Consider the following 24,217-nt stretch of genomic DNA (forward strand, 5'->3'; position numbering starts at 1 on the left):
GAGATCTCTATTTTGTTGCCATTTGCCACTGTTATTGAGTGGCAAAGAGGAAGGTCAGGAGAAGTATGTGCTTTTTATCTGTGGCATAAAAGGAAGGGGAGGGTGTCAGGCTGCGGTCAAATCTCATAAAAGATGGAGAGACCACCTTGAAAAGGTCCTTTCCGTATCATTCAGTAATTAAATTAAGAATACAGTCATACCTCATCTTACGTTCCCTTCATGTTACGTTCTTTCAGGATACGTCCCGTGGTGACCCGGAAGTACCGGAAAGGGTTACTTCCGGGTTTCGCCGCTCGCACATGTGCAGATGCACAAAATGATGTCACGCGCATGCGCAGAAGCAACGATTCACAACCCGCGTGTGCGCAGACGTGCAACTGCAGGTTGCTCTCTTTTCATGTTGCAAATGGGCCTCCGGAACGGATCCTGTTCGCAACCAGAGTGTCAGGGAACTGCCATCTGAGCAGGAGGAGGTGAGAGGGCTCTTGGAAGATGGTGGAGAGGGTCCCAGTAGGAGGAGGGATAGTCCATACGCTGGGGAAGGAAATCAGCGTAACACCAGTGGAGAAGGGGAAGAAGAAGAGGAAGTGGAGAGTTGGCTCCAAGACTCTTCGCAGGAGACAAGCGGAGAGGGGACAAGTGCTCCGTTGGCCACACCCACAGCGCGCAAAAAGCTTTCGCGCAGGCAGCGGGGGAGGAGACTGGGAGTCAAGCAGCTTTTATGTTGGAAAAGGTTTAAGAAACGCCCACTGACGGATTCTGCCAGCGACTGAGGCAGCTACGAGATAGAGGCTGCTCTGTCAGAAAGGGTTCAACCATGCAAGACAGCCACGAGTAAAGGCAATTTACGCACAAGCAATCCCTAGAACCATAACACAGAGGTACCAGAGGTACCATAACACAGTCGTACCTTGGATCTCAAACGCCTTGGCTCCCGAACTACCAAAACCTAGAAGTGAGCGTTCCGGCTTTCAAGCGATTTTTGGAAGCCGAATGTCTGGCGTGGCTTCTGCAGCTTCCGATTGGCTGCAGGACGGTCCTGCGGCCAATCAGAAGCCGCACCTTGGTTTTTGAACAGTTCCGAGGAGTCAAATGGACTCCCGGAAGGTATTCTGTTCGAGAACCAAGGTACGACTTTATCAGGAAAGCCAAAGGTCTATTTAGTCCAACATCAAGTTTTGCACAGCTGAGTTTCGTTTCTTCTTCAAATGTCGCCGTCCCAGGAAGCTTTGCCCCACAGCCACTCACAATGAACATTAATGTCTTCAGAGTATACATTACAGTTAATTTATTTTAAAACAAAAACAGAAACTTGCGCATCTGCTGCAACAAATGTCAATGGTGGGGGGGAGGTGTCTTTATTCCATCATGTGCCACCACCCTGTGGGAAACGCAGGGAAAGGAGAGCAGGCTGCACTGGTCAGTAGTCAGCGGCCCCGATAGTGGAGCCAGAGTGAGTCCTGCCTGATCTTTGAGAGGGGTCAATTCCACAGGCATGTGTTGTTCCAGCTGTTAGTATCCAAGGAGAGAAATCAGATGCACCTGGAGCCAAAATGACGCTCCTTGGGGGAGCACTGTGTATTTGGGGTGGGGCTCAGGAACACAGGGAAGGTGCCCTGCGTAATGTATGGGGCAGCACAGCCCATGGGGCCCGTTCCGGAAGCTCCTGGACTGCAGCTCCTATCCTCTCTGTCGCCTGGCCATGCTGGATGGGTCAGAGGGGAGTTGGAGTCCAGCATTATCCAGAGGACACCCCATTTGATGCCCCCGATAGACAGAATCCGGCCTGTAAATAAGGAACGTTAATGCATCCACTCAAAACACATTTAACTGGGCAGAAGTCCCACTCAATGCAATAAGGTTTACTTCTGACAACGTGTGGAGATGGCGAGGCTGTATTTGCAGAGGCCATTTGAAGATGATGCCCTGTTCAATTTCTTTTTCTTTCTCTTCCCGTCTGAGGTCTCCAGAGCAAGGAGCTATCCTGCGTGACATGGGTCAAGGGGTTCAATTTTTGGTCATCTATTAATCCAATGATGCATGCATTTTAACAGCTGCATAAGGTCTTGTGGGGAGAGGAAGGTTTCCTAGAATTGCAGAGTTGTGAGGGACCCTGAGGGTCATCTATTCCCACCCCCTGCAGTGCAGGAAACATTTGCCCAACGTGGGGCTCAGACCCACAACCCTGGGATTAAGAGTCTCGTCCTCTGCCAAATCAGGCATCTCAAAAGGAAAACAAGATTGAAGGTGAGGAAATTTATTAGGACTCCTAAAAGTGTGACTGTCACTTTAAGAAGCTGCAGAGGGAATTCTGGGAAAAGGAAAGAAAATGCAAAGCAAGAGCAACCCATTTTTGTTTGGTTATTTCTGCTGATTTTGACTAGAATGAATTCTCTCAAAGGGCCCTTGGAAAACTGCCCAACCTGCTCTTGGCGGGTAAATGGTTTTTATGTCAGTCACTCTGGTCTGGAGAGAAACTCCTGCTGGGCCTGAGAGGCAGATTTAGTCTCCTCAGGAGATCATGAGGTGGGTTTTATTATTTCCCCTCAGACGAAAGAAAGGGAGGAGGGTCTCTCCAGAGAACGAGGCTCCTAAGAACATGTAGAGTTCGGATCCTGAGTCAGCGTCAGAAAAAGACACACGTCCCCCTTCATAGTCCAGAGTCACCCGGATCCTCCTGGGCTTCTCCCTCAGGGGCAGAGGAGAAGGAAAATGGGATGTCCAGGCCCAGTACTCCCCTCCCGACTTCTCCAAAGCCCAGATCCCCTCCTCAGGCCTTAAGGGGAAGAGGCCCTTTCTCTCCACAGACTGCCTGGCGACCCCCAAAGCCCAATCTTCCCCACTTCCCACATTGACTTCCCAGAAATGTCTGCCTGCTGTGAATCCCTCACGTCCCAACACACAAGGCCAGTCACTGAATCTCTCAGGATTATCAGGCAGGGCTTGAGGTTTGTCTCCCCATCTCAGGCTTTTCCCATCCTTGGACAGGATGAGTTTGGGATGGGCTGTGTCTGGATCCAGAGTGACGTTTGCTGTTGGGGAGAAGATGAGGGAAAGAGAAGAATAGGCAGAGTCAGCTGAGAGACAGAAATGGACACCTTGATGAATAAATAAATAACACCCCAAACCACCAGATTCCCTTTCAGATCAAGGGGATTTCTTTGCATCGCATGCTAGACTGAAACTCCTCCTTGCAGACTCTCATCAGAATAAATATCTTCCTTGATGGTTTTTAAATCAGTTCCCTTCACTTTCTTATATCCGATGTGTATTGTGCCTGCCCTCCTCTCAACCCAGGCATTTTCTAAGAGGAAAAACCACCCAGGAACCCTTTTACTCATCTCTTCTGTGTTATCTAAGGGGAAAGAGAGGAGAATTGGAGGAGGCAGGAGAGGATTGGCCTTTAGGGAGCTCTGGGTTGGGCTGGGATATGAGGACCCCCCGTAGTAATAATAATAATAATTTTAAATTTGCATACTGCCCTTCATCCATAGGTCTCAGGGTGGTTCACAGCATAAAAATACAATATAAAACCACATATAGGTCTCCCCTCACTTTCGCGGGGGTCACGTTCTGGGCCTCGTGCCTACAAGTGAAAATTGTGTTAAATTGGGAGCCTGTTTATTCCTGCTCTCCATCGCTCTCACCCACTTGGCCTCTCTTTGCCTTCCTCCCCACCATCTTGGAAGTCGGGGGAAAATAAAAGGCAGGAGGCACAGCAATTTTACAAAGGACAGCTTATTCCATGCTTCTCTTTTGGATGTAATATATAACATAAGACGAGTTCCATGGAGGGAAGAGGGAATAACTCAAAAAGTTACCAGTTAGGAGCTTAGACAGACATGACAGGCAAGTGAGGGGTCTCCGTACATATGGACTCTCCTTAAGGGCGGGGGGTGTTAACTCTTGCCCTCCCAGACTCCTTCTCCAAGATCTTGCAGCTGAGCCGGAGTCCTTTTAGTTCAGCCACAAGAGAAGGGTTTTATACAGGATGTGGCCAGCTGAAGATGCTGCTCTGTTGCGATTCTCTGCTCTAGGCTAGCTTAGCTGGGTTCCTTAGATCTGAGTCTAATGCACTAGAAATTTTTTCACGGGTTACTGTAAACCAAACCAAGCAACTTGAGACATTTTGCCAAATTTTAAAAATCCGCCCAGGGGAGAAATTTTAATCATGAAAATAGAGGACCTGTCTGAGAAAAAGGTCACATGGAAAAGCAACCCAACTCTCTCTAGGCAGGAATGAAACTCTTCCCTCCTCTGTCTGATCCTTCTGGGCAGTTTTTCTCCCCCCCCCCCCCCCCCGCTTCTGCACCTTCAAGTCCACCCTCTCTGCCTTTGTGGTACAAACAGCAGGGCCAGAGTCAAGCTGTACAGAAGAGACTCTTGACCCCCATGAAACTCTAGTCCCGCCCCCCCCCCCGTGAATTGGGGTCTCCATGTGAAGATTTACCTCTCTGAAGATTTCTGAATGACTGAACATCTGAGGAAGCAAAAAGACAGGCTTAACAGGCTACAATGCAGTAGCTTAAAAATAATTTTTTTAAAAAAAACATCACCATAACATAGCATCTGTTGTTTCCTTATTTCAAGCAAAAGATTAAATCATAGAACACATAATTGCAAAGACAACAGCTGTAAGCCTAGAATCATAGAATCATAGAGTTGGAAGAGACCACAAGGGCCATCGAGTCCAACCCCCTGCCAAGCAGGAAACACCATCAGAGCACTGCTGACATATGGTTGTCAAGCCTCTGCTTAAAGACCTCCAAAGAAGGAAACTCCACCACACTCCTTGGCAGCAAATTCCACTGTCGAACAGCTCTTACTGTCAGGAAGTTCTTCCTAATGTTTAGGTGGAATCTTCTTTCTTGTAGTTTGGATCCATTGCTCCGTGTCCGCTTCTCTGGAGCAGCAGAAAACAACCTTTCTCCCTCCTCTATGTGACATCCTTTTATATATTTGAACATGGCTATCATATCCCCCCTTAACCTCCTCTTCTCCAGGCTAAACATGCCCAGCTCCCTTAGCCGTTCCTCATAAGGCATCGTTTCCAGGCCTTTGACCATTTTGGTTGCCCTCCTCTGGACACGTTCCAGTTTGTCAGTGTCCTTCTTGAACTGTGGTGCCCAGAACTGGACACAGTACTCCAGGTGAGGTCTGACCAGAGCAGAATACAGTGGCACTATTACTTCCCTTGATCTAGATGCCTAAGTAGTGATGTTAACTATTGTCCAAAAGATTATTCCTGAGAATGCAATATCACTAGGCCTAAGGAATTAAAACAACTACCATATTTTTCGCTCTATAGGACGCACTTTTTCCCCTCCAATAATCAAGGGGAAATGTGTGTGCGTCCTATGGAGCGAATGCAGGCTTCTTGGCTTCAGCAATAGCAACGCCAAGCCTCTGAAGCGCAGAGGGAGCGCTTCCTCCACGCTCCAGAGGCTTCGCATTGCTTTCGCTGAAGCCTGGAGAGCAAGACTCTCCTGGCTTCAGCAGAGAGGGAAGAGCTGCGCAGCGCCCCTTCAGCCAAGCGGGAGGAGAAATAGAAGGGGTTCTGTTTCTCCTGCGGCTTCGCTGAAGGGGCGCTGAGCAGAGAGCGGGAGAATTTTTTTCTTGTTCTCCCTCTCTAAAATAATGGCCGACAATACCATCTCTCCAGCTCACAAAAGGTAATTTAGAGGCTGAGATGGGAGTAATCAGCCTCCCAAATTCTTCCCGGTGGAAGGGAAGATGCAGTCTCATCCGCGGCTGCCCACAAACCACCCCCAAGTTCGTAAAGAAGGAGGGGGTGGGGGCACTGGATGGAAAGCCCTCAAGAGAGCTCGGATCTCCTGGACACTGTCTTCGTGAGCGCTCCCAGTTCCATTTCTTAAGGTCAAAAATTGGATTTAAGATTGTACATGCTTTGGGCGAAGAAAGGGTAATTAATCTGCCAACTACAGACACTGAAGTGCTAAGAGTGACAGAAGGAAGAAGATAACATCAAAGAATAACATCTAAGCCGGTATGTTGGAACGGAACGGAAAGGGGGGGATAAAACTTTTCCTACTACAATACCACCTAACAACGCCCCCCCCAGAAGAACCGTCTACACTACCTATAGCAAGTGAGATCGGAAAATATAAACTGTGTGGAAATAATAATACTAACTGAAGCCTTTGTTATTTTAAATACTTGGAAGAAGGTAAATGACTCTCCTGTGATGCAATATTTAATCGGGATCTGCCATTATGAGACTGAGTTGCAGAGATTATTAGTCAGAGGGGGAGGCGAGCTCTTACTTTGTTATCATATTTGTACTTCAAGTCCGACTTCGCAAACCTCCCCTGGAAAGACTAATGTTTGGTGCAACCTGTCTGAGAAAATTAATGAGCAAATGCCTAGATTTTATTTCATCGGAACTGGGAAAAGATGGTGTCTGCCACCAGAGAAGGACTTTTGGATGGATTCGGCATAAACACCAGTGTGTGAGGACATACTGCAAGTAAAAGACTTACCAGCTGCAAAAAAAAAAAAAAAAGGACAGTCACACAAAGTTCACACAGAAGCATATTATTGCACGACTCAGAGGCTATGAAAGAAAGAAGGATAACAGCAGGAAGATTGAAAGAAAGGACTATTGGGAACTTAAGGCAGTAGAAATATAAGATGATTGGACCCCACTGAACTTGAAGCATGGGAACCCCCAACAAAAATTTAAAATTTGGCAAAATATTTGAACTTTATATGTATTTGTACAATTTGGAATTGTTATGGTTCTGGGGATTGCTTGTGCGTAAATTGCCTTCACTCCTGGTGGTCTGGCATGGCCGAACCCCTTTCTGACAGAGCAGCCTCTACTCCGTGGCTGCCTCAGTCGCTGGCAGAATCCGTCAGTGGGCGTTTCTTAAACCTTCTCCAACATAAGAACTCCTTTACTCCCAGTCTCCTCCCTCTCTCCCTACGTGACAGCTTCCTTCGCAATGTGGGAGCTGGCAAGGGAGTACTGGTTCCTTCTCCGCTTGTCTCTGGCGCAGAGTCTTGGAGCCACCTCTCCGCTTCCTCTATCTCCTCCCCTTCTCCACTGGTGCTACGCTGATTTCCTTCCCCAGCTTGCAGGCTACCCCTCCTTCTGCTGGAGGCTTCTCTGCCATCATCCTGGAGCCTTCTCAGCTCCTCCTCCTCCTCCGATGGCAGTTCCCTGACATCCACCTCCCCCCCAGGACCCCCTCCACCCCCGTCCCGACCTTTTGACCTACCCTCGTCACTATTCTCGGCCGACGATGCGGGGAATCCCCAAAAGGAGCTGTCGTCATCCCCCGATGATTCAAACCCTGCTTCCCACCCACCTCTGCACCTCTCTGTGGGTGGAACCCCCCAGTTAGCTTCTTCTTCTTCGGACACCCCCCCTCCCTCCTCCCCGGAGGCCGGGAAGCCGACGAAGTCCTCCTCGTCGTCGGTGGTGCCAAACTCCTCCTCCCAGAACCTCACTGGCGGTTTGGGTTTCCTCGGGAACAGGTGGTGGAACTCTTCCACAAGGTACTCATCCTCGACTGCCTCTGCCGGGACCCACGTGTTCTCTGACTCGGGTTCCCCTTCCCAGGCTACCAAATACTCCACCTGGCGGCCTCGCCACCTGGAATCGAGTATTTCCATAGCTCGCATTTGGTGTTCCCTTTCCTCCACCTGCGGGTGGTTGGTGCTCCTTCCCCTCTGCCCTGGAAACTCCCGCCCCTCCCTGTACAGCGAGAGTAGAGACCTATGGAACACAGGGTGTATTTTCATGCTGTTGGGCAGTTTGAGTTTGAATGCTACCAGGTTCACCTGCTGTGTTACCTCGAAAGGCCCCAGTCTCCTTGGTTGCAATTTTTTGCATCCTCCCTTTAGGGGTAACCCTTTGGTTGACAACCACACCCTGTCTCCCACCTGTATGGTTTCGCCTTCCCTGCGGTGCTTATCGGCTTCCCTTTTGTACACCTCCTTCGCCTGCTCCAAATTCCATCTGAGTTGTTGATGCAAGGCCTCCATTTCTTCTACGAACTGTTCCGCCGCTGGTACACTCCATCCTTCCTCCCCCCTCCCTGGGAAGGCCCTGGGGTGGCACCCATAGTTGGCCATGAATGGGCTCATACCTGTGGATACATGCTCGGCGTTGTTATATGCAAACTCCGCCAGCGCCAACTTCTCTACCCAATCGTTCTCCCTTTCCCCTACGTAGCACCACAGGTATTGTTGGAGGATCCCGTTTGCTCTTTCTGCCTGCCCGTTGGTTTCTGGGTGTCGTGCCGTCGAGAACCCCACCTCGACCTGCAACAAGCTCATGAGCTTCCTCCAGAACCGGGAAGTAAACTGTTTCCCGCGATTGGAGATGACCCTCGTGGGAGCGCCATGCAGTCTGAAGACATGTTCCACAAACAACTTGGCCGTTTCCTCTGCTGTTACTGCGTGGGAGCAGGCTATGAAATGGCACATCTTGGTCAGGAGATCGACTACCACCAAGACTGCTGTTTTCCCCCTGGACTTGGGCAAATCCGTCATGAAATCAATGGACACCACCTCCCAGGGTTTTCCTGGTGTGGGCAAGGGTTCCAGTAACCCTGCCGGAGCCGCCCTCTCTCCCTTGGCCCTTTGACAGCGGTCGCACCCCCGCACATATTCCCGTACGTCTTCCCTTACCCTTGGCCACCAGAAGTCCCGGGTGACCAGCAGCATGGTCTTGTGCTGTCCAAAATGACCCGCCGTGGGGTTGTCATGGAGTTGCTTGAGCACCCTTCCCCTTAGGTTTTCCCCTGGAACATACATAGCTCCCCTGTAGTACAACAACCCTCCCTTTTCTTCAAACCCCCCTGGGTTCTCCCTTCCTTCTCGGAGTTCTCCGATTTTTGTTTGGGCGAACTCGTCATTTCGAGTCAGTTCCTCCAGCTCCCTTTTACCCACCAACGCTCCCCCGCACACCCACCGGTCCTCGGGGATGACATGTCGTGTCTCAGGGGGTCCCTCTGTGTCCATGTACTCCGGCTTACGGGAGAGTGCATCTGCTCGTATGTTTTCCTTCCCCGGTATATACCGAATTTCAAAGGAAAACTTGGAGAATTCCTGCGCCCATCGAATCTGTCTCTGGTTGAGTACTCGCGCTGTCCTCCAGTATTCTAAGTTCTTGTGGTCAGTGCAGACCTGAATCTTGTGTTGCGCCCCTATCAATAGATGTCTCCACCGTCGGAACGCCGCATAGATTGCCAGCAGTTCTCGGTCATATACGGTATAGTTCTGCTCCGATTTGCTCAACTTCCTTGAGAAAAATGCACACGGTCTCCACTCCTCTTCGGCCCCTCCCCTTAAGAGAAGGACCGCTCCAATGGCTCGGCCGGACGCGTCGGTTTCCAACCTCATGGGCTTTGTCAGGTCCACATGCAGAAGCTGCTCCTCCGAGGCGAATGCCTCCTTCAGCCTTTCAAAGGACCGCTGGGCGCTTTCTGTCCAGACGAATTTCTTCTTGCTGCTGAGGCAATCGGTGATTGGCGCTGTCAGGTGGGCGAAGTTCTTGATGAACTTCCTGTAGAAGTTACTGAACCCCAGGAACCTCTGCACGTCTTTCCGGGTTTTGGGTGCCTTCCACTCCAGCACCACCTGCACCTTGCTCGGGTCCATGGCCAGCCCCTTGTCCGACAACCGGTACCCCAGAAATTCGACTTCTCTGGCATGGAACTGGCACTTTTCCAGCTTAACCCACAGCTGATGCTTATGCAGTCTCTTTAGCACTTCCCGGACGTCCCTGACATGTTGCTCCTCATTGTCCGAATAGATTAAAACGTCATCCAGGAAAGCCACACAATTCTTGAACAGCAGGGGACCCAGCACGTGGTGCATAAATGCTTGAAAGCAGGCGGAGCCTGATTGTAATCCAAAAGGCATAACTAAGTACTCAAAGGCCCCCAAGGGGGTGAACATTGTGGTTTTCCATTCGTCCCCTTCCCTTATTCTAATCAGATTGTATGCTCCCCGGAGATCCAGTTTGGTAAAAAAATTTCCCCACCTCACTTGCGTTAAAATGTCGTCAATTCTGGGCATGGGGAAGGTCACTGGTTCAGACACAAGGTTCAACGACCTATAGTCCACAATTAATCTGGGCTGGTTTGTTCCCTTTTTGTCCACAAAGAACACTGGACTGCCCCCTACCGCCTTTGATTCTCTTATGAACCCTCTCTTCAGATTCTTGTCAATAAACTGCCTCAACTCCTCCATCTCCTTGTCAGACATGGCATACAATTTTCCCGCTGGTAATTGCGCCCCAGGCACCAGGTTGATTTGGCAGTCAAAGGGCCGGTGGGGGGGTAGTTTGTCCGCCTCTTTCTCGCTGAATACCTCCCTTAGGTCGGCATATTATCTTGGCACCTCCCCTTTTGTTCCCACTGCCAGCCCAGCCACCCTGGCCACCGTCATTCGGGGGTTTTCTCCCCCCAAACAGTGCTCCACGCAGTACGTAGATCCAAAAGTGACTGACTGCTGGTGCCAAGACACAACTGGGTCATGCAGGGCTAGCCAGCTCATTCCCAGTATGATTGGAGGTCCCGCTAGCGTGGCCACATGGAAGGCAATGGTTTCTGTGTGCACACCCTCATTCGCATCGGGGGGGGGGGTCTGGTGTGTCACTTCACCTCCCAGAAGCTCCCTCCCATCTATGGTGCTTACTTGCAAGGGAAAGTCCAAAGGTAATAAATGGAGTTGGTGCTCTAGGGCAAAATCCCTGCTGAAGAAGTTGCAGGAGCTGCCTGAATCCAGCAACCCTTCCACCTTGACTGGGTACCCGTTTGGGAGTTCTAGTACCACTTCAACGGCTATGGCTGCTCTGGGGGGCTCAGGTTGGGGAACTTTTATTGGTCGTTTGCCTGGCTGCCCTCTCTTTTGCTGGGCAGCCAGGCTCTCCCGTTTCCCGGGGTCTGCTCAGGCTCTGGCTGTTCCTCCCCACTGGCAGCAGTTCCAGCCATTCCTGGCCATGGTTTCCTCTGAGGACAGACTCGGGCAAAGTGCCCTGGCTGCTGGCAAAGAAAGCATTTTTTCCCCGCCTTCCAATCTCTCTTCCGACCTTCCCTGGGCTTCAAAATGCTGCTGGCCCTCCCCCCGTCCACTTCCATCGGTTCCCCAGGCTGGGAAAACTCTCCTGGTATGTCAGGAATGCGGTAGTCAAGGCAACGTTCCCCTCCCTTTCCCTCGCGCTTCTCCTGGGCGCGCGCTTCCTGACGAACTCCAATGGCAAGCACAGCTTTAGTTAGTTGATCCATGTTCTGGGGACGGGGCGCCCTTGACAGTTCGTCCCTGACGCTGCTCGAAAGGCCCTCCTCAAACAGCATTTGAACCGGCTCCGCCTCTAGCGACCACCCAAGACGGTGAATTAACATCGCAAAGCGTGACCAATATTCCCGGACTGATTGGCTTCCCTGCTTGCATTTCATCAACTCTCTCCTAGTCACGCTTTGTGCTATTTCATTTGAATACATAGCATCCATGGCTTGGAAGAACTTCCCGAGATCCTTCAGGGCAGCATTCTGCGTGGCCATAAGGGGCCTAATCCAGTCTCTAGCCCCGCCCTGAAGGTGCCCCACCACGTAAGCGACCCTCTCTGAGTCGTCTGCGAAATCAGCATGCTGCAGATCTAGGGCATATTCTATTTCTGTTCTGAACGCATTATAGTCCTGGGGGTCCCCCCCAAATTTCTGCATCAACCCAGGTACCTTCCTGGCGATGGGAGTAGGTCTGACCTGTGCATCCTGAGCGCGCCTCTCATCCAGCCTCGCCGTTAGGAGAGCTATATGCTGTTCCAAGTCTCGGTTTCTCTCTAGCAGACTCTGTCCTCCAGCTGCGCCCTCTGGGGCTCCGGCTCCCTTGGTCACGCTCATGCTATGTCTCCTCCACGCCGCGCACAAGCAACGTAAGGGACTGACGGATTGCTGTTATGGTTCTGGGGATTGCTTGTGCGTAAATTGCCTTCACTCCTGGTGGTCTGGCATGGCTGAACCCCTTTCTGACAGAGCAGCCTCTACTCCGTGGCTGCCTCAGTCACTGGCAGAATCCGTCAGTGGGCGTTTCTTAAACCTTCTCCAACATAAGAACTCCTTTACTCCCAGTCTCCTCCCTCTCTCCCTACGTGACAGCTTCCTTCGCAATGTGGGAGCTGGCAAGGGAGTACTGGTTCCTTCTCCGCTTGTCTCTGGCGCAGAGTCTTGGAGCCACCTCTCCGCTTCCTCTATCTCCTCCCCTTCTCCACTGGTGCTACGCTGATTTCCTTCCCCAGCTTGCGGGCTACCCCTCCTTCTGCTGGAGGCTTCTCTGCCATCATCCTGGAGCCTTCTCAGCTCCTCCTCCTCCTCCGATGGCAGTTCCCTGACAGGAATATTTAATGGGATTTGATTGGATTGTTAAAATGGAAAACTTAATGAAAAACTATTATTTAAAAAAAACCAACAAGGTGCGTCCTATGGTTGGGTGCATCCAATAGAGCGAAAAATACGGTAACGTGTTTAGCTGTGATTCCTGCATTGCAGGGGGCTGGACTAGATGATCTTTGGGATCCTTTCAAACTCTGCTATTCCATGATTATATGGGAAAATCAGAAATGGTAAACCATGCTAGGAAATGAAAAAATACAATCATTCAAAATCGACAAATGAAATGGGGATCTGAACTGGAGGGCTGGAGGAAGGTTTAACATCTGCCCCAAGTAAACTGGTGGGGAAAAGCTGTTGAAACTGGAATTTCCAAGCAGAGGAGGAATCGGCAGAGCTTTACCCTGTAATTGCAAGAGTCTTGTGCAATGGGAAGTTCTCCCTCCTGGAATGGGGCTGATCTCCTAAGAACTGGGGGAACTCTGAGGAGATGGGGATGGCTGAAGCACGAGAAATGGCTGGTGAGGTTGAAACTCTGAGGAAGAGGCGGCTCAGGCCTTGGCTCTGCTGCTGGGAGACCAGCCTGGCAGGAGGTGGAGGAGGGACTGGGTGCTTGCGAGTGCCCTTCTTAACACACTTATTCCTTATACATGAGAACTCGACAAGATGGACATTGGACTGACCCTGCAGGATCCTCCCTAAGGGGTTTTGTAATATATTGCATGGCTCTGAGGCTTTTCCCTACAAACAAGCAGTATATATTTTATGAAAGAAAGCAAAATCGATAAAATTAAGGGGGAAAGCAGGATAATAGTCTATTGGCAGGAAAGGAACTCTGACAGGTGTGCAGGTTCTTGGCAGGGACAAGCTCTGCCCCCAATCCAAGCCTTCAACCTCCCTCCCAGTTCATTCATAGGACATGGAAATAACCCAAACACCACTAGAGGACCCACCCCTCAGTCCCCACCCCTCCTGTCAAATTGTTCCTCCCCTGGAAATTTACCTTTCTGAATCTGTTTTCTGTATAACAGAGCATCTGAGGAAGCAAAAAGATATAAAGTGTAAGGGCAACACTCTTCCACCTGAAATAAATCTCCATACAAAAGTAACATCCTTAAATTCAAGTACAATTATTAAGTATTAATTAAATTGTACAAAAAATAATTATAAACATGAAAATCATAGGAAGAATCTATGAAAATAACTAAAGCTTTAAAACTCAGCAATCATAGTACGAAGATTGGGAAAGATTGTGGAAAACAGATTTAAAATTTACAGGTTGTTCCCTTTTAAAAGAAAACTACATGAAAATGCTGTATAGATGGTACATTACACCAGTACAGATTGCAAAAATGTACAAAACTGGGTCAAATATATGCTAGAAATGCAAGGAAAAAGAAGGGACTTTTTATCACATGTGGTGGGATTGTAGAGAATTTTTTTAAAAATTGGGAAATGATGTACAGTGGTGCCCCGGAAGACGAATTCCTCGCAAGACGAAAAACCCGCAAGACGAAAGGGTTTTCCGTTTTCAGAGGTGCTTCGCAAGACGAATTTCCCTATAGGCTTGCTTCGCAAGACGAAAACGTCTTGCAAGTTTGTTTCCTGTTTCTTAAAACTGTTAAAACCCAGGGTGCATTGCTTCAAGAGGTGCAGTTGCGACTTGACTTCGAGGAGCAACTCATAGAACGCGGTGTGGTAGCCTTTTTTGCAATTTCTGCGATTTTTGAAGACTTCTGTGATTTTTTGAAGATTTTCCAGAACTTCTTTTGCAGCCATTTGGTAAGTTAAACTTTTAAAACTTTTTAAAACTTTTTTGGGGTTTTTGGATTTTGGGTTGGGGTGTTAGGAATTGAAGGACTTGGTGTTGGGGAAGGGTCTGCAAGAATCTGGAAGCTTGTGGGGGGTTTTTCCTGATTTTTTCTGATTTTTTGGGACCATTGGGGCAAACTGCCTTTTTTTAAAAAAAAAAAATTGTCTGGCTTTGGATTTCTGAGTGGAGGGTGGCTGGGGGGTTCAGGGAATTGTTGAGAAGGGGTTTGTAAGAATCTGGAAGCTTGTGGGTTTTTTTCTGATTTTTTTCTGATTTGCTGTGACCATTGGGGCAAACTGCATTTTTTGAAAAAGTTTTTCCAGGCTTTGGATTTCTGAGTGGTGGGTGGCTGGGGGGGGGGGGTTCAGGGAACTGTTGAGAAGGGGTTTGCAGGCAGGAATCTGGAAGGTTGTGGGGGGGGTTCTGATTTTTTCTGATTTTTTCTGATTTGCTGTGACCATTGGGGCAAACTGCATTTTTTGAAAAAAAAAATTCCAGGCTTTGGATTTCTGAGTGGTGGGTGGCTGGGGGGGTTCAGGGAACTGTTGAGAAGGGGTTTGCAGGAATCTGGAAGCTTTTGCAGGTTTTTCTGCATTTTTCTGATTTGCTGTGACCATTGGGGCAAACTGCCTTTTTTGAAAAAAAAAAAATCAGGCTTTGGATTTCCGTGTGGAGGGTGGCTGGGGTGTGGTTCAGGGAGTTGTTGAGAAGGGGTTTGCAGGAATCTGGAAGTTTGTGGGGGGGTTTCTGCATTTTTCTGACTTGCTGTGACCAATGGGGCAAAATGCCATTTTTTAAAAAAAAAAATCAGGCTTTGGATTTCTGTGTGGAGGGTGGCTGGTGGGTGGTTCAGGGAGTTGTTGAGAAGGGGTTTGCAAGAATCTGGAAGCTTTTGCAGGTTTTTCTGCATTTTTCTGATTTGCTGTGACCATTGGGACAAACTGCCATTTTTTTAAAAAAAATAAATTAAATGCTCTTTACAGTATGTGTGACTTTAAAGAGCACTTAATAAACTGTTCTTGTACCAAATTTGGCTCTGTTCCGACTTTTTTTGACCATAGGAATGCATTAATTGATTTTCAATGCATTCCTATGGGAAACCGTGCTTCGCAAGACGAAAAATTCGCTAGACGAAAAAACTCGTGGAACGAATTAATTTCGTCTTGCGAGGCACCACTGTATAATGAGTTGAAGAAAATGTTCAAATTAACATTTGTAAAAAAAGCCAGAAGCATTTTTGTTAGGGATTGTAGGTAGAGCCCTGCCAAGGAAAATGAAGAACATACTTATGAAAAATCAGTCCCCACCCCTCCTGTCAAATTGTTCCTCCCCAGGAAATTTACCTTTCTGAATTGGTTTTCTGTATAACAGAGCATCTGAGGAAGCAAAAAGATATAAAGTGTAAGGGCAACACTCTTCCACCAGAAATAAATCTCCATACAAAAGTAACATCCTTAAATTCAAGTACAATTATTAAGTATTAATTAAATTGTACATAAAATAATTATAAACATGAAAATCATAGGAAGCATCTATGAAAATAACTAAAGCTTTAAAATTCAGCAATCATAGTACGAAGATTGGGAAAGATTGTGGAAAACAGATTTAAAATTTACAGGTTGTTCCCTTTTAAAAGAAAACTACATGAAAATGATGTATAGATGGTACATTACACCAGTACAGATTGCAAAAATGTACAAAACTGGGTCAAATATATGCTAGAAATGCAGGGAAAAAGAAGGGACTTTTTATCACATGTGGTGGGATTGTAGAGAATTTTTTTTAAAATTGGGAAATGATGTATAATGAGTTGAAGAAAATGTTCAAATTAACATTTGTAAAAAAGCCAGAAGCATTTTTGTTAGGGATTGTAGGTAGAGACTGCCAAGGAAAATGAAGAACATACTTATGTATGTGACAACGGCGGCAAGAGTCTTAATAGCACAAGGATGGAAGAATGAATAAACCCCGACAAAAGAACAGTGGCAAGGGAAGCTAACATCCAAACTGCGTGATAAGGACAACTGTGACTTTAAAGAAGAATGGGAACCTTTTACAAAGTATTTAAAGAAACAACAAAATGAACTGGACTGCTTGGCAGGTTTTGAATAAACATACACTTTTTTTTTATTGTTAACATAATAGATAGATAGCTTAAGGATCTTTACCATTTTATAAGATGCAGAGAATAATATGTGTTGGAAAACCGGAGAGAGGAGCTGAGGGAAGTCCGGGTGGGAGGGAGGGGGGGAAATGGAGGGGGGGAGGGAATGAGGATGACATGTTTTTGATAATTTTAAAAAAACCAAAAAAAACCCCTCAGCAATCATAAAGCAAGCTTACAAATAAGAGAATAAAAATATTCAGCATGAATCCTGCTGGCCTCTGAACTTTGTCCCTGAAATTAGGCTCTACATTCTTGGACTGGAGGGGAGGCAGAGCAATAGGAATCCCGTAAAAGGAGGAAGAGGGGAGATGGAGGCAGCCTTAACATCTTCCCCAAGTAAAGTGGTGGGGGGAATCATTAAAGCCAAAATTGTGAAATATAAGGAGAAGGAAAGTTTGATGAGGAAGGATTGGCAGAGCTCTCATGCGAAAGGAAACCCTTCCTCACAAACCTTCTACAAATCTTTAAGGTTCTTCACAAGCATAATTGTGCCCTTTGGGGCTCATGTGCTCTTGCTTCCTCTCTCAATGGGGGAACTCTCAGGAGATCTTGAAGGCTGAAGCCCTAGATATGGCAGCTGCAGGGGGACGTCTGAGGAGGAGACGGCTCAGGCCTTGGCCCCACGGCTGAGAAAGAAGCCTGAGCAGGAGGCAGAGGGGGAACTGGGGGCTTCTTCATGCCCTTTGACTCCATTCAGAGCAGAAGAACCTCCAAAAGGACAACCCCAGATTGTGCAGACAGGGAACCACAAGGAAAAGGAGGTTCTGTATAACTGTAAACAGATGCACATGGGAGGAAAAAATCCTGACTTTGCTCTACACTCTGGTTCAGGCTTTCTTTACAGGATCCAGCGTCACAATATACATGGGCCATTCTGGGGGACAGGAAATGAAGGCTGGAGCACCAAGAAGGAAGGTATCCTGGGGTTACTCAATTCCATGCAGTAAGAGCCTGGCGTGTTCAGTTCTGAAGAAGTAACAGAATTCCCAGTGTGAAATCCTGGCAGCCATTTTTCATTACCTTTCCATTGTTTCATTGTATCCTCCACAAGCTGATTTAGATCACAGGATTCCAAGATCCTGTTCCTCAGCTCTGGAGGGAAAGCCAGTGGCTTCTCTGGACTCTCTCTTTCCTCATACCTGGTGAAAAGGAAAACAATGAATGGCCCCATTGTGGCCCCATCTCCCTAATTATTGCAGGTGATTTCAATAAAATGAACAAAGTGGAAGTTTATTTCCCAACAGGTTTATTTCCACCACAGATGAGACCTCAGTCCAAAACCCCTGAGGACAGCTGTCAGTGGCTTCGTAAGGATGCTAGACAGCACAAGGGACAAGATGTAACCCCAAGTGACACCACCGGAGGGCTCCCATGGTTTCCAACGATGCTGCCCCCTAACAACTTTCTGGGAAGGTCCCAGGACTTAAGAGCCGAACCCCTGAGGTGGAATGCCTGCAATCCCTCCCTCCCTGAGCTTCTCCAGAGGATGTGAGTGATGTCCAAAGCTGCCCAGTGGTCAAGGAGAGCAACCTCCACCCTCCCTTCACCCCCTCTCTCACCCAGGAAGGCCACAACTCCATGTCCCATTGGACTCTCCCTCCAGAGGCATCAAACAACTAGACTTTCACCTCCCACTCAAGACCACCTTCAGCCTCTCACACTCCCAAGAAAAAGAACCCACCCATTCTAGACCAACAGACCTTCCCTCCCTCAGTGCCTCAAAGGGGCTGAGTTACCAGAGTTGAGGGGCTTCTGTTGGGCATTGAAATATGTCCTAAGCTCTTCCCAAGCATCTTTGGGACTTTCTCTTCTAGATGTTTGAAATTACCAAAAAGTCCATGAACAGAAAGTGAGTCCTACAGTCTCCCCCCTGCAGCCCCTGGAGGGCCATGTCTGAGGTTCTTGCATCTCAGCTTCAAAGAGTGATGCTAATGGAAATGAGCCAGATCCACTTACCTCTGCAAGGTCCTTCTCACATCCTAGAGGGGAAAAGAGAAGGGAATTCACTGCACACCACAGGCCACACTAGGAAGATCCCCTCAGACCCTGCGCCTCGGATGTCAGTCTGCCTGGCACACGCCAAGGTTTTGGGTAAGAATGGCGGAATCAGCCAGTTTTGGTTTCTCACAGCTTTTATTTTTCCAGTCTTAAAAACTTAATTGTTCCGATATCAAGTTCTCCACATTTCCACATCAGTTTGCCATTATTGTTTAAAATCTTTATGAAAATCCACCAGCATTTTAGGGAAATTTCACATTTGTGGGTTCAAGAGACGATTCACACCATCTCTAGTCTTAGATTATAATTTAGTAACTTTAATTCAGTTTGCATTGTGCAATTCAGATGTAAGTAAGCCTACAGGATAATTCTACCAGGGCACTGTCCTAAACTGTCTTCCATAGAAGTCCCCAATTTTCAAATTCTATTTTCCACCTGGAAGTAAAAAAAAACCACGAGTCCAAGTGGTTTTGTCTTCGCCCTGCCGCTTTATCTCAGGAAAAACCTGCTCCTTAGTGCAACATCAAAGCAAACGTCAATCCGGAGAAAACCTGGCTGAGGTTTGCTCTAATTCAGCAGTAAACAGTGGGTTTTCCTGGAGGAAAGGGGTGGGATAAGCAGCAGTCTGGATGAGTCCCTCTGTATTGCACTTTCCTCACTGTGACTGAGCACCATTTTGGGCCGATCTGTATCCATGGGGAAGGGGATCAACCCAGAAGTTGTGGAGGGAACGGGAAGAGAAGCTTGGTCAAGAGACTGGCTCATGTCGGAAGGAGGCCTGAACGCATCCTAGACGAAGCCCCCACAGCTGAAAGGCATTCGGAGACAAATAACCAGCAAAAAGCAGATCAGCTCCTGTTCCATCAAGAATACAGACAAATCTCTAGTCTGCATTCAGGTGAATTAAGCTTCCCAGGTGTCTTGGGTCTTCCTGTCCATTACAAACCTGACTAGAGGCTCCATCAACTCAGCCCCTGCACTCCTTGCATACATGAAAGGGGCAGCCTTTTCCTGAAACCTTGGGCTGTTCCTGCCACCATCTTACCTGCAGGAGTTCACTTGCTGGCTGCTGACTCTTCTCCTCCATCTCCTGGATGATCCTCTCAAGAGAGGAGAGTTTCCTGGAGAGTCTGGCCAGCTGCTCATCCCTTCTCCCTGCAATCTCCTTCTCCACCTCTTCCACATCATTCAGCAGACGTTTTTCTTGTTCTTCCAGGAACTGGCGCAGTTCTCTGAACTTCTCCACGGCCTTCAGCCTCTCCGTTTCTGTTAATTTCTGCAAGAAAAGAGGAGGTCTGGGTGTGGAAGGTGCTCAGCCTTCAAAACATCAGGAAGAGTATTGTGAGAATTCCACAGGGAGGACACTTCTGATTTTTCAGAGACAGGAAACCTTCAGTGGCTAAAGAAGTAAACCTTTATTTTGAGGGGAGGCCCTCTCCATTGCTGTTTCTGTTGACTTCTATTTCGCAGAGGGCTACAGCCTAAAGGAAGGAGCATTTGTTTTCTAGCCATGGATATGTGGGATGTAAAAACATATTGCAGTCAAATACATCAGTCCTACAATGCACATGCTGGGGAATGCTTTGTATCACTCAGGAGAAAACTTGCTAGTTCCTCCGGAGCTGAGACAGACTTCCTTTGCATGTGAGTGAATGTGAGTGTGGCCTGTTCTTGGGAGAGAAGCACACGGCCTCCATGTTCTGCTCCGTGTCTTCTCCATTGTGTGTTCCTAAGAGTTAGGAGAAGTGACTGCTCAGTCGCGGTCACTTGAGACTATTTCTATTATGGGATAATTCACAAAGTTATATGTTGTTCTGTAAATGAAGTCTGCCTTCAGGAATCTCATTGTGAACTGGATGATTGTAAGTAAGCTAGTTTTATGTTAACTTTAATCAGATGGCCGTGTCTATTCTTTTAGGAGGGATATAAAATAGGGACACCAGGAATCCTAAATAGTCAGGATTTGGATTGACCTGCTTCAACCCTCTCAGCTCACAAGTCCTCAGGCTTCTCCTTCGCTGCTATTCATATAATAAATGACAATGGAAAATAAACTCAAATTAGCTGCATTCAAAAGTGAATTTACCTACCGTAATTTACTATTGCTGAAAAAATATGGAGAATGAAACATAGCAATCTTTTGAAATTCACACCTCTGAATTTTTCAAGGTTGAACAAGCCAGGTAATGTTCACAAAAAATGTATTTATGAAGGTAAAGTACATTTCAAAATATTTATAAAAGGAGGTAGCCACCCTAACATCTGATTCATTTTCAGAATGATAAATTAATAAACAGTGATATGGAAAAAGGAGAAATGGGGAGAAGCTGAAATGGGCAGATTTCCCCACCCCTCCTCAGTCCTGACTCGATTCTTCAAGTGCTTGTTCCCTCCCTAGTAACAAGAGAGACACTTACAAGGAGGTCTTTGCTTTCCTTGTCCAGGGCTGCTTGATAGGCCAGAATTTCCTCTCTCTCTTTCCTCAGAATCTCCAGGCGGCGACAGATCTCTTCCTAAAGAGAAAAGGAAAAACTCAGGTTTGATTGAGACACAGAGAGAGGAGGTGAATAGTATGCTGGCTTCTTGCGCCCAGTGGCCTTGCTATAATAGCAAAGTAGTTTACTGGAGGAAATAAAAGTCCAGAGGTTTTCAACCTTTTTGGGTCCCTGGCTCCCTGGACCAGCTACCTTTTTTCTGTGGCATCCCTGTGGGTCTCAGGGACCCATTTAGGTCACCCCTTGCTTACAGACTTCCATCTAGTCTTTGCAGATGCTTCTCAGGGATATCAAGGGAGATACCTTTGTCCCCCTGGAAGAGAGAAAGACTTCAACTCCCTCTTCTCAGTCATCCCAGGAGCCCTCAGGCTCCCCCTGGGCTGCTTTTAACATAATAAACAATGATGAATTCATGCCATGCCTACTTTGGAGCTGAGAATAAAAAAAGGAAACCTCCCAAGAAGAATCCCCAGCTATTTCTCCCCCTCAAGATCCAGGGATCTCCTACCTTGTATTCCTCCAAAGCCTCCTTCAGAGGAATCACCTCGTGGTTTTTGTGCTCCTTTGATCTGTCACACACCACACAGATGGGGGCTTCATCCTCCTTGCAAAAGAGCTTCAGGGGCTCCTGGTGATCCTCGCAGACTCCTCCTTTCCCTCCTTCCTCTTTTCCCTCTTGAAGGCTGAGATTCTGGGCTATTTCTGCCACATTAGCCAGTTGCCTGTTGGAGACGAGGCTCCTTCTCTGGACTCGTTCTCTGCACTGAGGGCAGGAAGCCTCTGCCTCTGATTCCCCCCAGCACTGGATCAAGCAGGATCGGCAGAAGTTGTGCCCACACTCTGGGATGGTCACTGGATCCTTGAAGTAATCCAGGCAGATGGAGCAAGTGACTTCGTCACAAAGATTCTTGACGTGACCCCCTGCAGCAGCCATGGCTCCCTCGCACGAAAGATCCGAGTTAAGTTTCGTTTTCTCCCTTTTCAGCTACTGGGAGTTTCCCTTCCTGGAAATGACTCAGTGATCACATGATCTTTATTTTATTTTTTAAAACTAATATGTCTCCAGTGCTTTGCAGTTCCTGAATGTTTTCTCAAGGAGCAGAGAATGCTTTTTGATTGTGTTGTAAGAATTTTGAGTTGAATAAAGGTTTCTTTTCCTCTGTATCAATAAGGGAATAAATATTTGCTATCAGAAAAGTCTCCCCACTTGTCTGCCCCCCTGCATTGCTCCCTGTGATGCTCAAAACCACGGTCTAGTCTGCTGTATTGCTTCCTTTTCCACCCACAGTGAGATATTATAATTGTGTTCACCGTCTCTGTACTAATGTTGTTTCTTTAATTTTACTTTTATGTTGTCTCCCTACTGAATGTAACTTTGTATCTCTGAACTAAATGTAAATTTTTAAGTGTAAAATGTACCCGCTGTCTTGCAAAAGGAGAAAATAATGAAAACCTGTCAAATGTTCAAACCAGTGAATGCTTCTCTCTGTGAGGGAGCCTTCCCAGACCCGCTGAAAGAGGCGGTTATCAAACCGCTTCTTAAAAAAAACATCTTTAGATGCTGCCAACAGGGCCAACTCAACCCAGTCTCAAACCTTCCATTCTTGGGCAAGGTGATTGAGCGAGTGGTTGCTGAACAACTCCAGGCACGCTTGGAAGAAGCGGACCATTTGGATCCCTTCCAGTCGGGATTCAGGTCTCATCATGGGACTGAAACTGCCTTGGTCGCGCTGGTTGATGATCTCCGGCGGGCTAGGGACAAAGGTGAGAGCTGTTTCCTAGTTCTGCTGGATCTCTCAGCGGCCTTTGATACCATCGACCATAACATCCTTCTGGACCGTCTGGTGGGGCTGGGAGCTGGGGGCACTGTTATGAAGTGGTTCCGCTCCTTCCTCCTGGGCTGTGCCCAGAAAAGTGGTGTTTGATTTCTGTGACCCAACTTTCCAGTCACACCTTGTGGCATCCTGTTCTCACTGCAGCCAAGCAGATGCCCAACGGGAAGTCTGCAGCTGCGATCGAAGCGCAAGAGCCCCTCCTGCAGATCCCAGCAACCTGGATTCAGGGTATTCAGAAGCATCTCTGCCTCCAACCGCAGAGGCAGAGCACAGCCATCATGGCCAGTAGCCATTGGTAGCCCCCATGAATTTGCCTAATCCACTTTTAAAGCCATCCAGGTTGCAGTTTGGCAACATGAGGAGGGGGCGGCAGCAAGAGGGTCCTTTGGGGCAAAGCAGAAGTCCCACTCTTTCTCCCCGGGACCCTGGGAACTGTAGTTCTGCGGGTGGAGGTTAATGGAGTTCTTGGGTGGCTCACAGAATTGTAGATTTGGAAGGGACCCCAAGGGTCATCTAGCTCAACCCCCTGCAATGCAGGAATCTTCTTGCCCAACACGGGACTCGAACCCACAACCCTGTGATTAAGAGTCTCCCGCTCTATCAACTGAGCTACTCATTCAGTTCAGTAAGCTTTAGTTGAACTTCCTGCATTTCAGGGGGTTGGACTAGATGACCCTCGGGGGTCTCTTCTGTTCACAGAGAAATCGGAGGGCTCCCTTGGACAAAAAACAAGGACACCAGCCAGGAATACCAGAGCAAAACAGCAGCCAGTAGGCTTGGTCTTTATTGAAGACTGTTGTGACAGGACTCCCACCTGCCACAAGGTGGAACAAGATGGAAGCCCCCACAAAAGAGCCCCCAAACTTTTATTAGCTGCTAATCCCCATGTTACATCCCCCCCCCCAAACTACATTACTAATACATCATGGTTACATCATGAAAGGGGAGGTCTGGTGGCAGTAATCTGAGCATCCTGGACCCTGCCCCATGGTTCTCCTTGCCCTCCACCAAACACCCATCAAATGTAACAAGAGAGATATTTGCATTTCCCTGTTTCCCAGCCAAGTTAATCACACCCTTTTGTCTTCATCTGAGTTTGTTATTTCTGGAAGGGCTACCTGTCTGGCACTCAGGCATCAGGAGGCCCGGGATGGAAAAAGGTAAAAGGCGGATCTACACGGATCCTCGTGAATTCATATGATTTTTTCATTCAAATTAAATAAAACCACCATGATACTGTAGACCATGTCTTACTCTGTAGAAAGCATCAAAAAAATCACGCATCCACTGTTTCGGGGGGGCGCAGGGGCGCAAAAACATGGTTAAAAAACACGGATCCTCATGGATCCTCATGATTTTTCCACTAGATCATCCCAAAGTCACCATCAGATCAAAGATCATGTCCAGGGGCACAGACTGCACCAAAAAAATCACGGATCCACGGCTTCCTGGCCACTCCGTGGCCCAAAAACGTGGTTTTGAAGCACGGATCCTCATGAATCCTCATGCTTTTTGCATTGGGCCAACCCAAACTCACCGTCAAATCA

At 47.9% G+C, this 24,217-nt stretch overlaps 1 protein-coding gene across 4 annotated transcripts; it reads right to left on the reverse strand.

The window, feature by feature from the left end:
- Positions 1-2,241: 2,241 nt before the first annotated feature.
- LOC310670551 (zinc finger protein RFP-like) lies at positions 2,242-21,819 on the reverse strand. 4 transcript variants are annotated; one of them, XM_083426066.1, is made up of 8 exons: positions 21,344-21,807; positions 20,758-20,853; positions 19,386-19,616; positions 18,299-18,321; positions 17,363-17,481; positions 13,366-13,398; positions 4,451-4,480; positions 2,242-3,032 (listed from the first exon to the last, which is right to left on the reverse strand). In XM_083426066.1, exons 1-8 carry the CDS (start codon positions 21,767-21,769, stop codon positions 2,512-2,514), a joined length of 1,479 nt encoding a protein of 492 aa, XP_083282192.1. In that variant the 5' UTR covers positions 21,770-21,807; the 3' UTR covers positions 2,242-2,511. The 4 variants fall into 4 exon arrangements, with proteins under 4 accessions (XP_083282192.1, XP_083282193.1, XP_083282194.1 ...); XM_083426067.1 differs by lacking the exon at positions 13,366-13,398 and adding an exon at positions 15,519-15,551 and having other exon boundaries at positions 21,344-21,797; XM_083426068.1 differs by lacking the exon at positions 4,451-4,480 and having other exon boundaries at positions 21,344-21,819.
- Positions 21,820-24,217: the final 2,398 nt, after the last annotated feature.

Source organism: Podarcis tiliguerta (genome assembly GCF_965153285.1).
Source record: "Podarcis tiliguerta genome assembly, chromosome: 2".
In the NCBI taxonomy this organism is placed as follows: domain Eukaryota; kingdom Metazoa; phylum Chordata; class Lepidosauria; order Squamata; family Lacertidae; genus Podarcis; species Podarcis tiliguerta.

Coding starts and splice junctions, on each gene's coding strand:
- LOC310670551 (XM_083426066.1), bottom strand. CDS start 21,769: ATGGCTGCTGCAGGGGGTCACGTCAAGAATCTTTGTGACGAAGTCACT. Junction 19,617..20,757: donor AGGAAAGCAAAGACCTCCTT/GTAAGTGTCTCT, acceptor CTTTTCTTGCAG/AAATTAACAGAAACGGAGAG. Junction 4,481..13,365: donor CAGAAAACAGATTCAGAAAG/GTAAATTTCCAG, acceptor TTGCTTCCTCAG/ATGTTCAGTCATTCAGAAAT.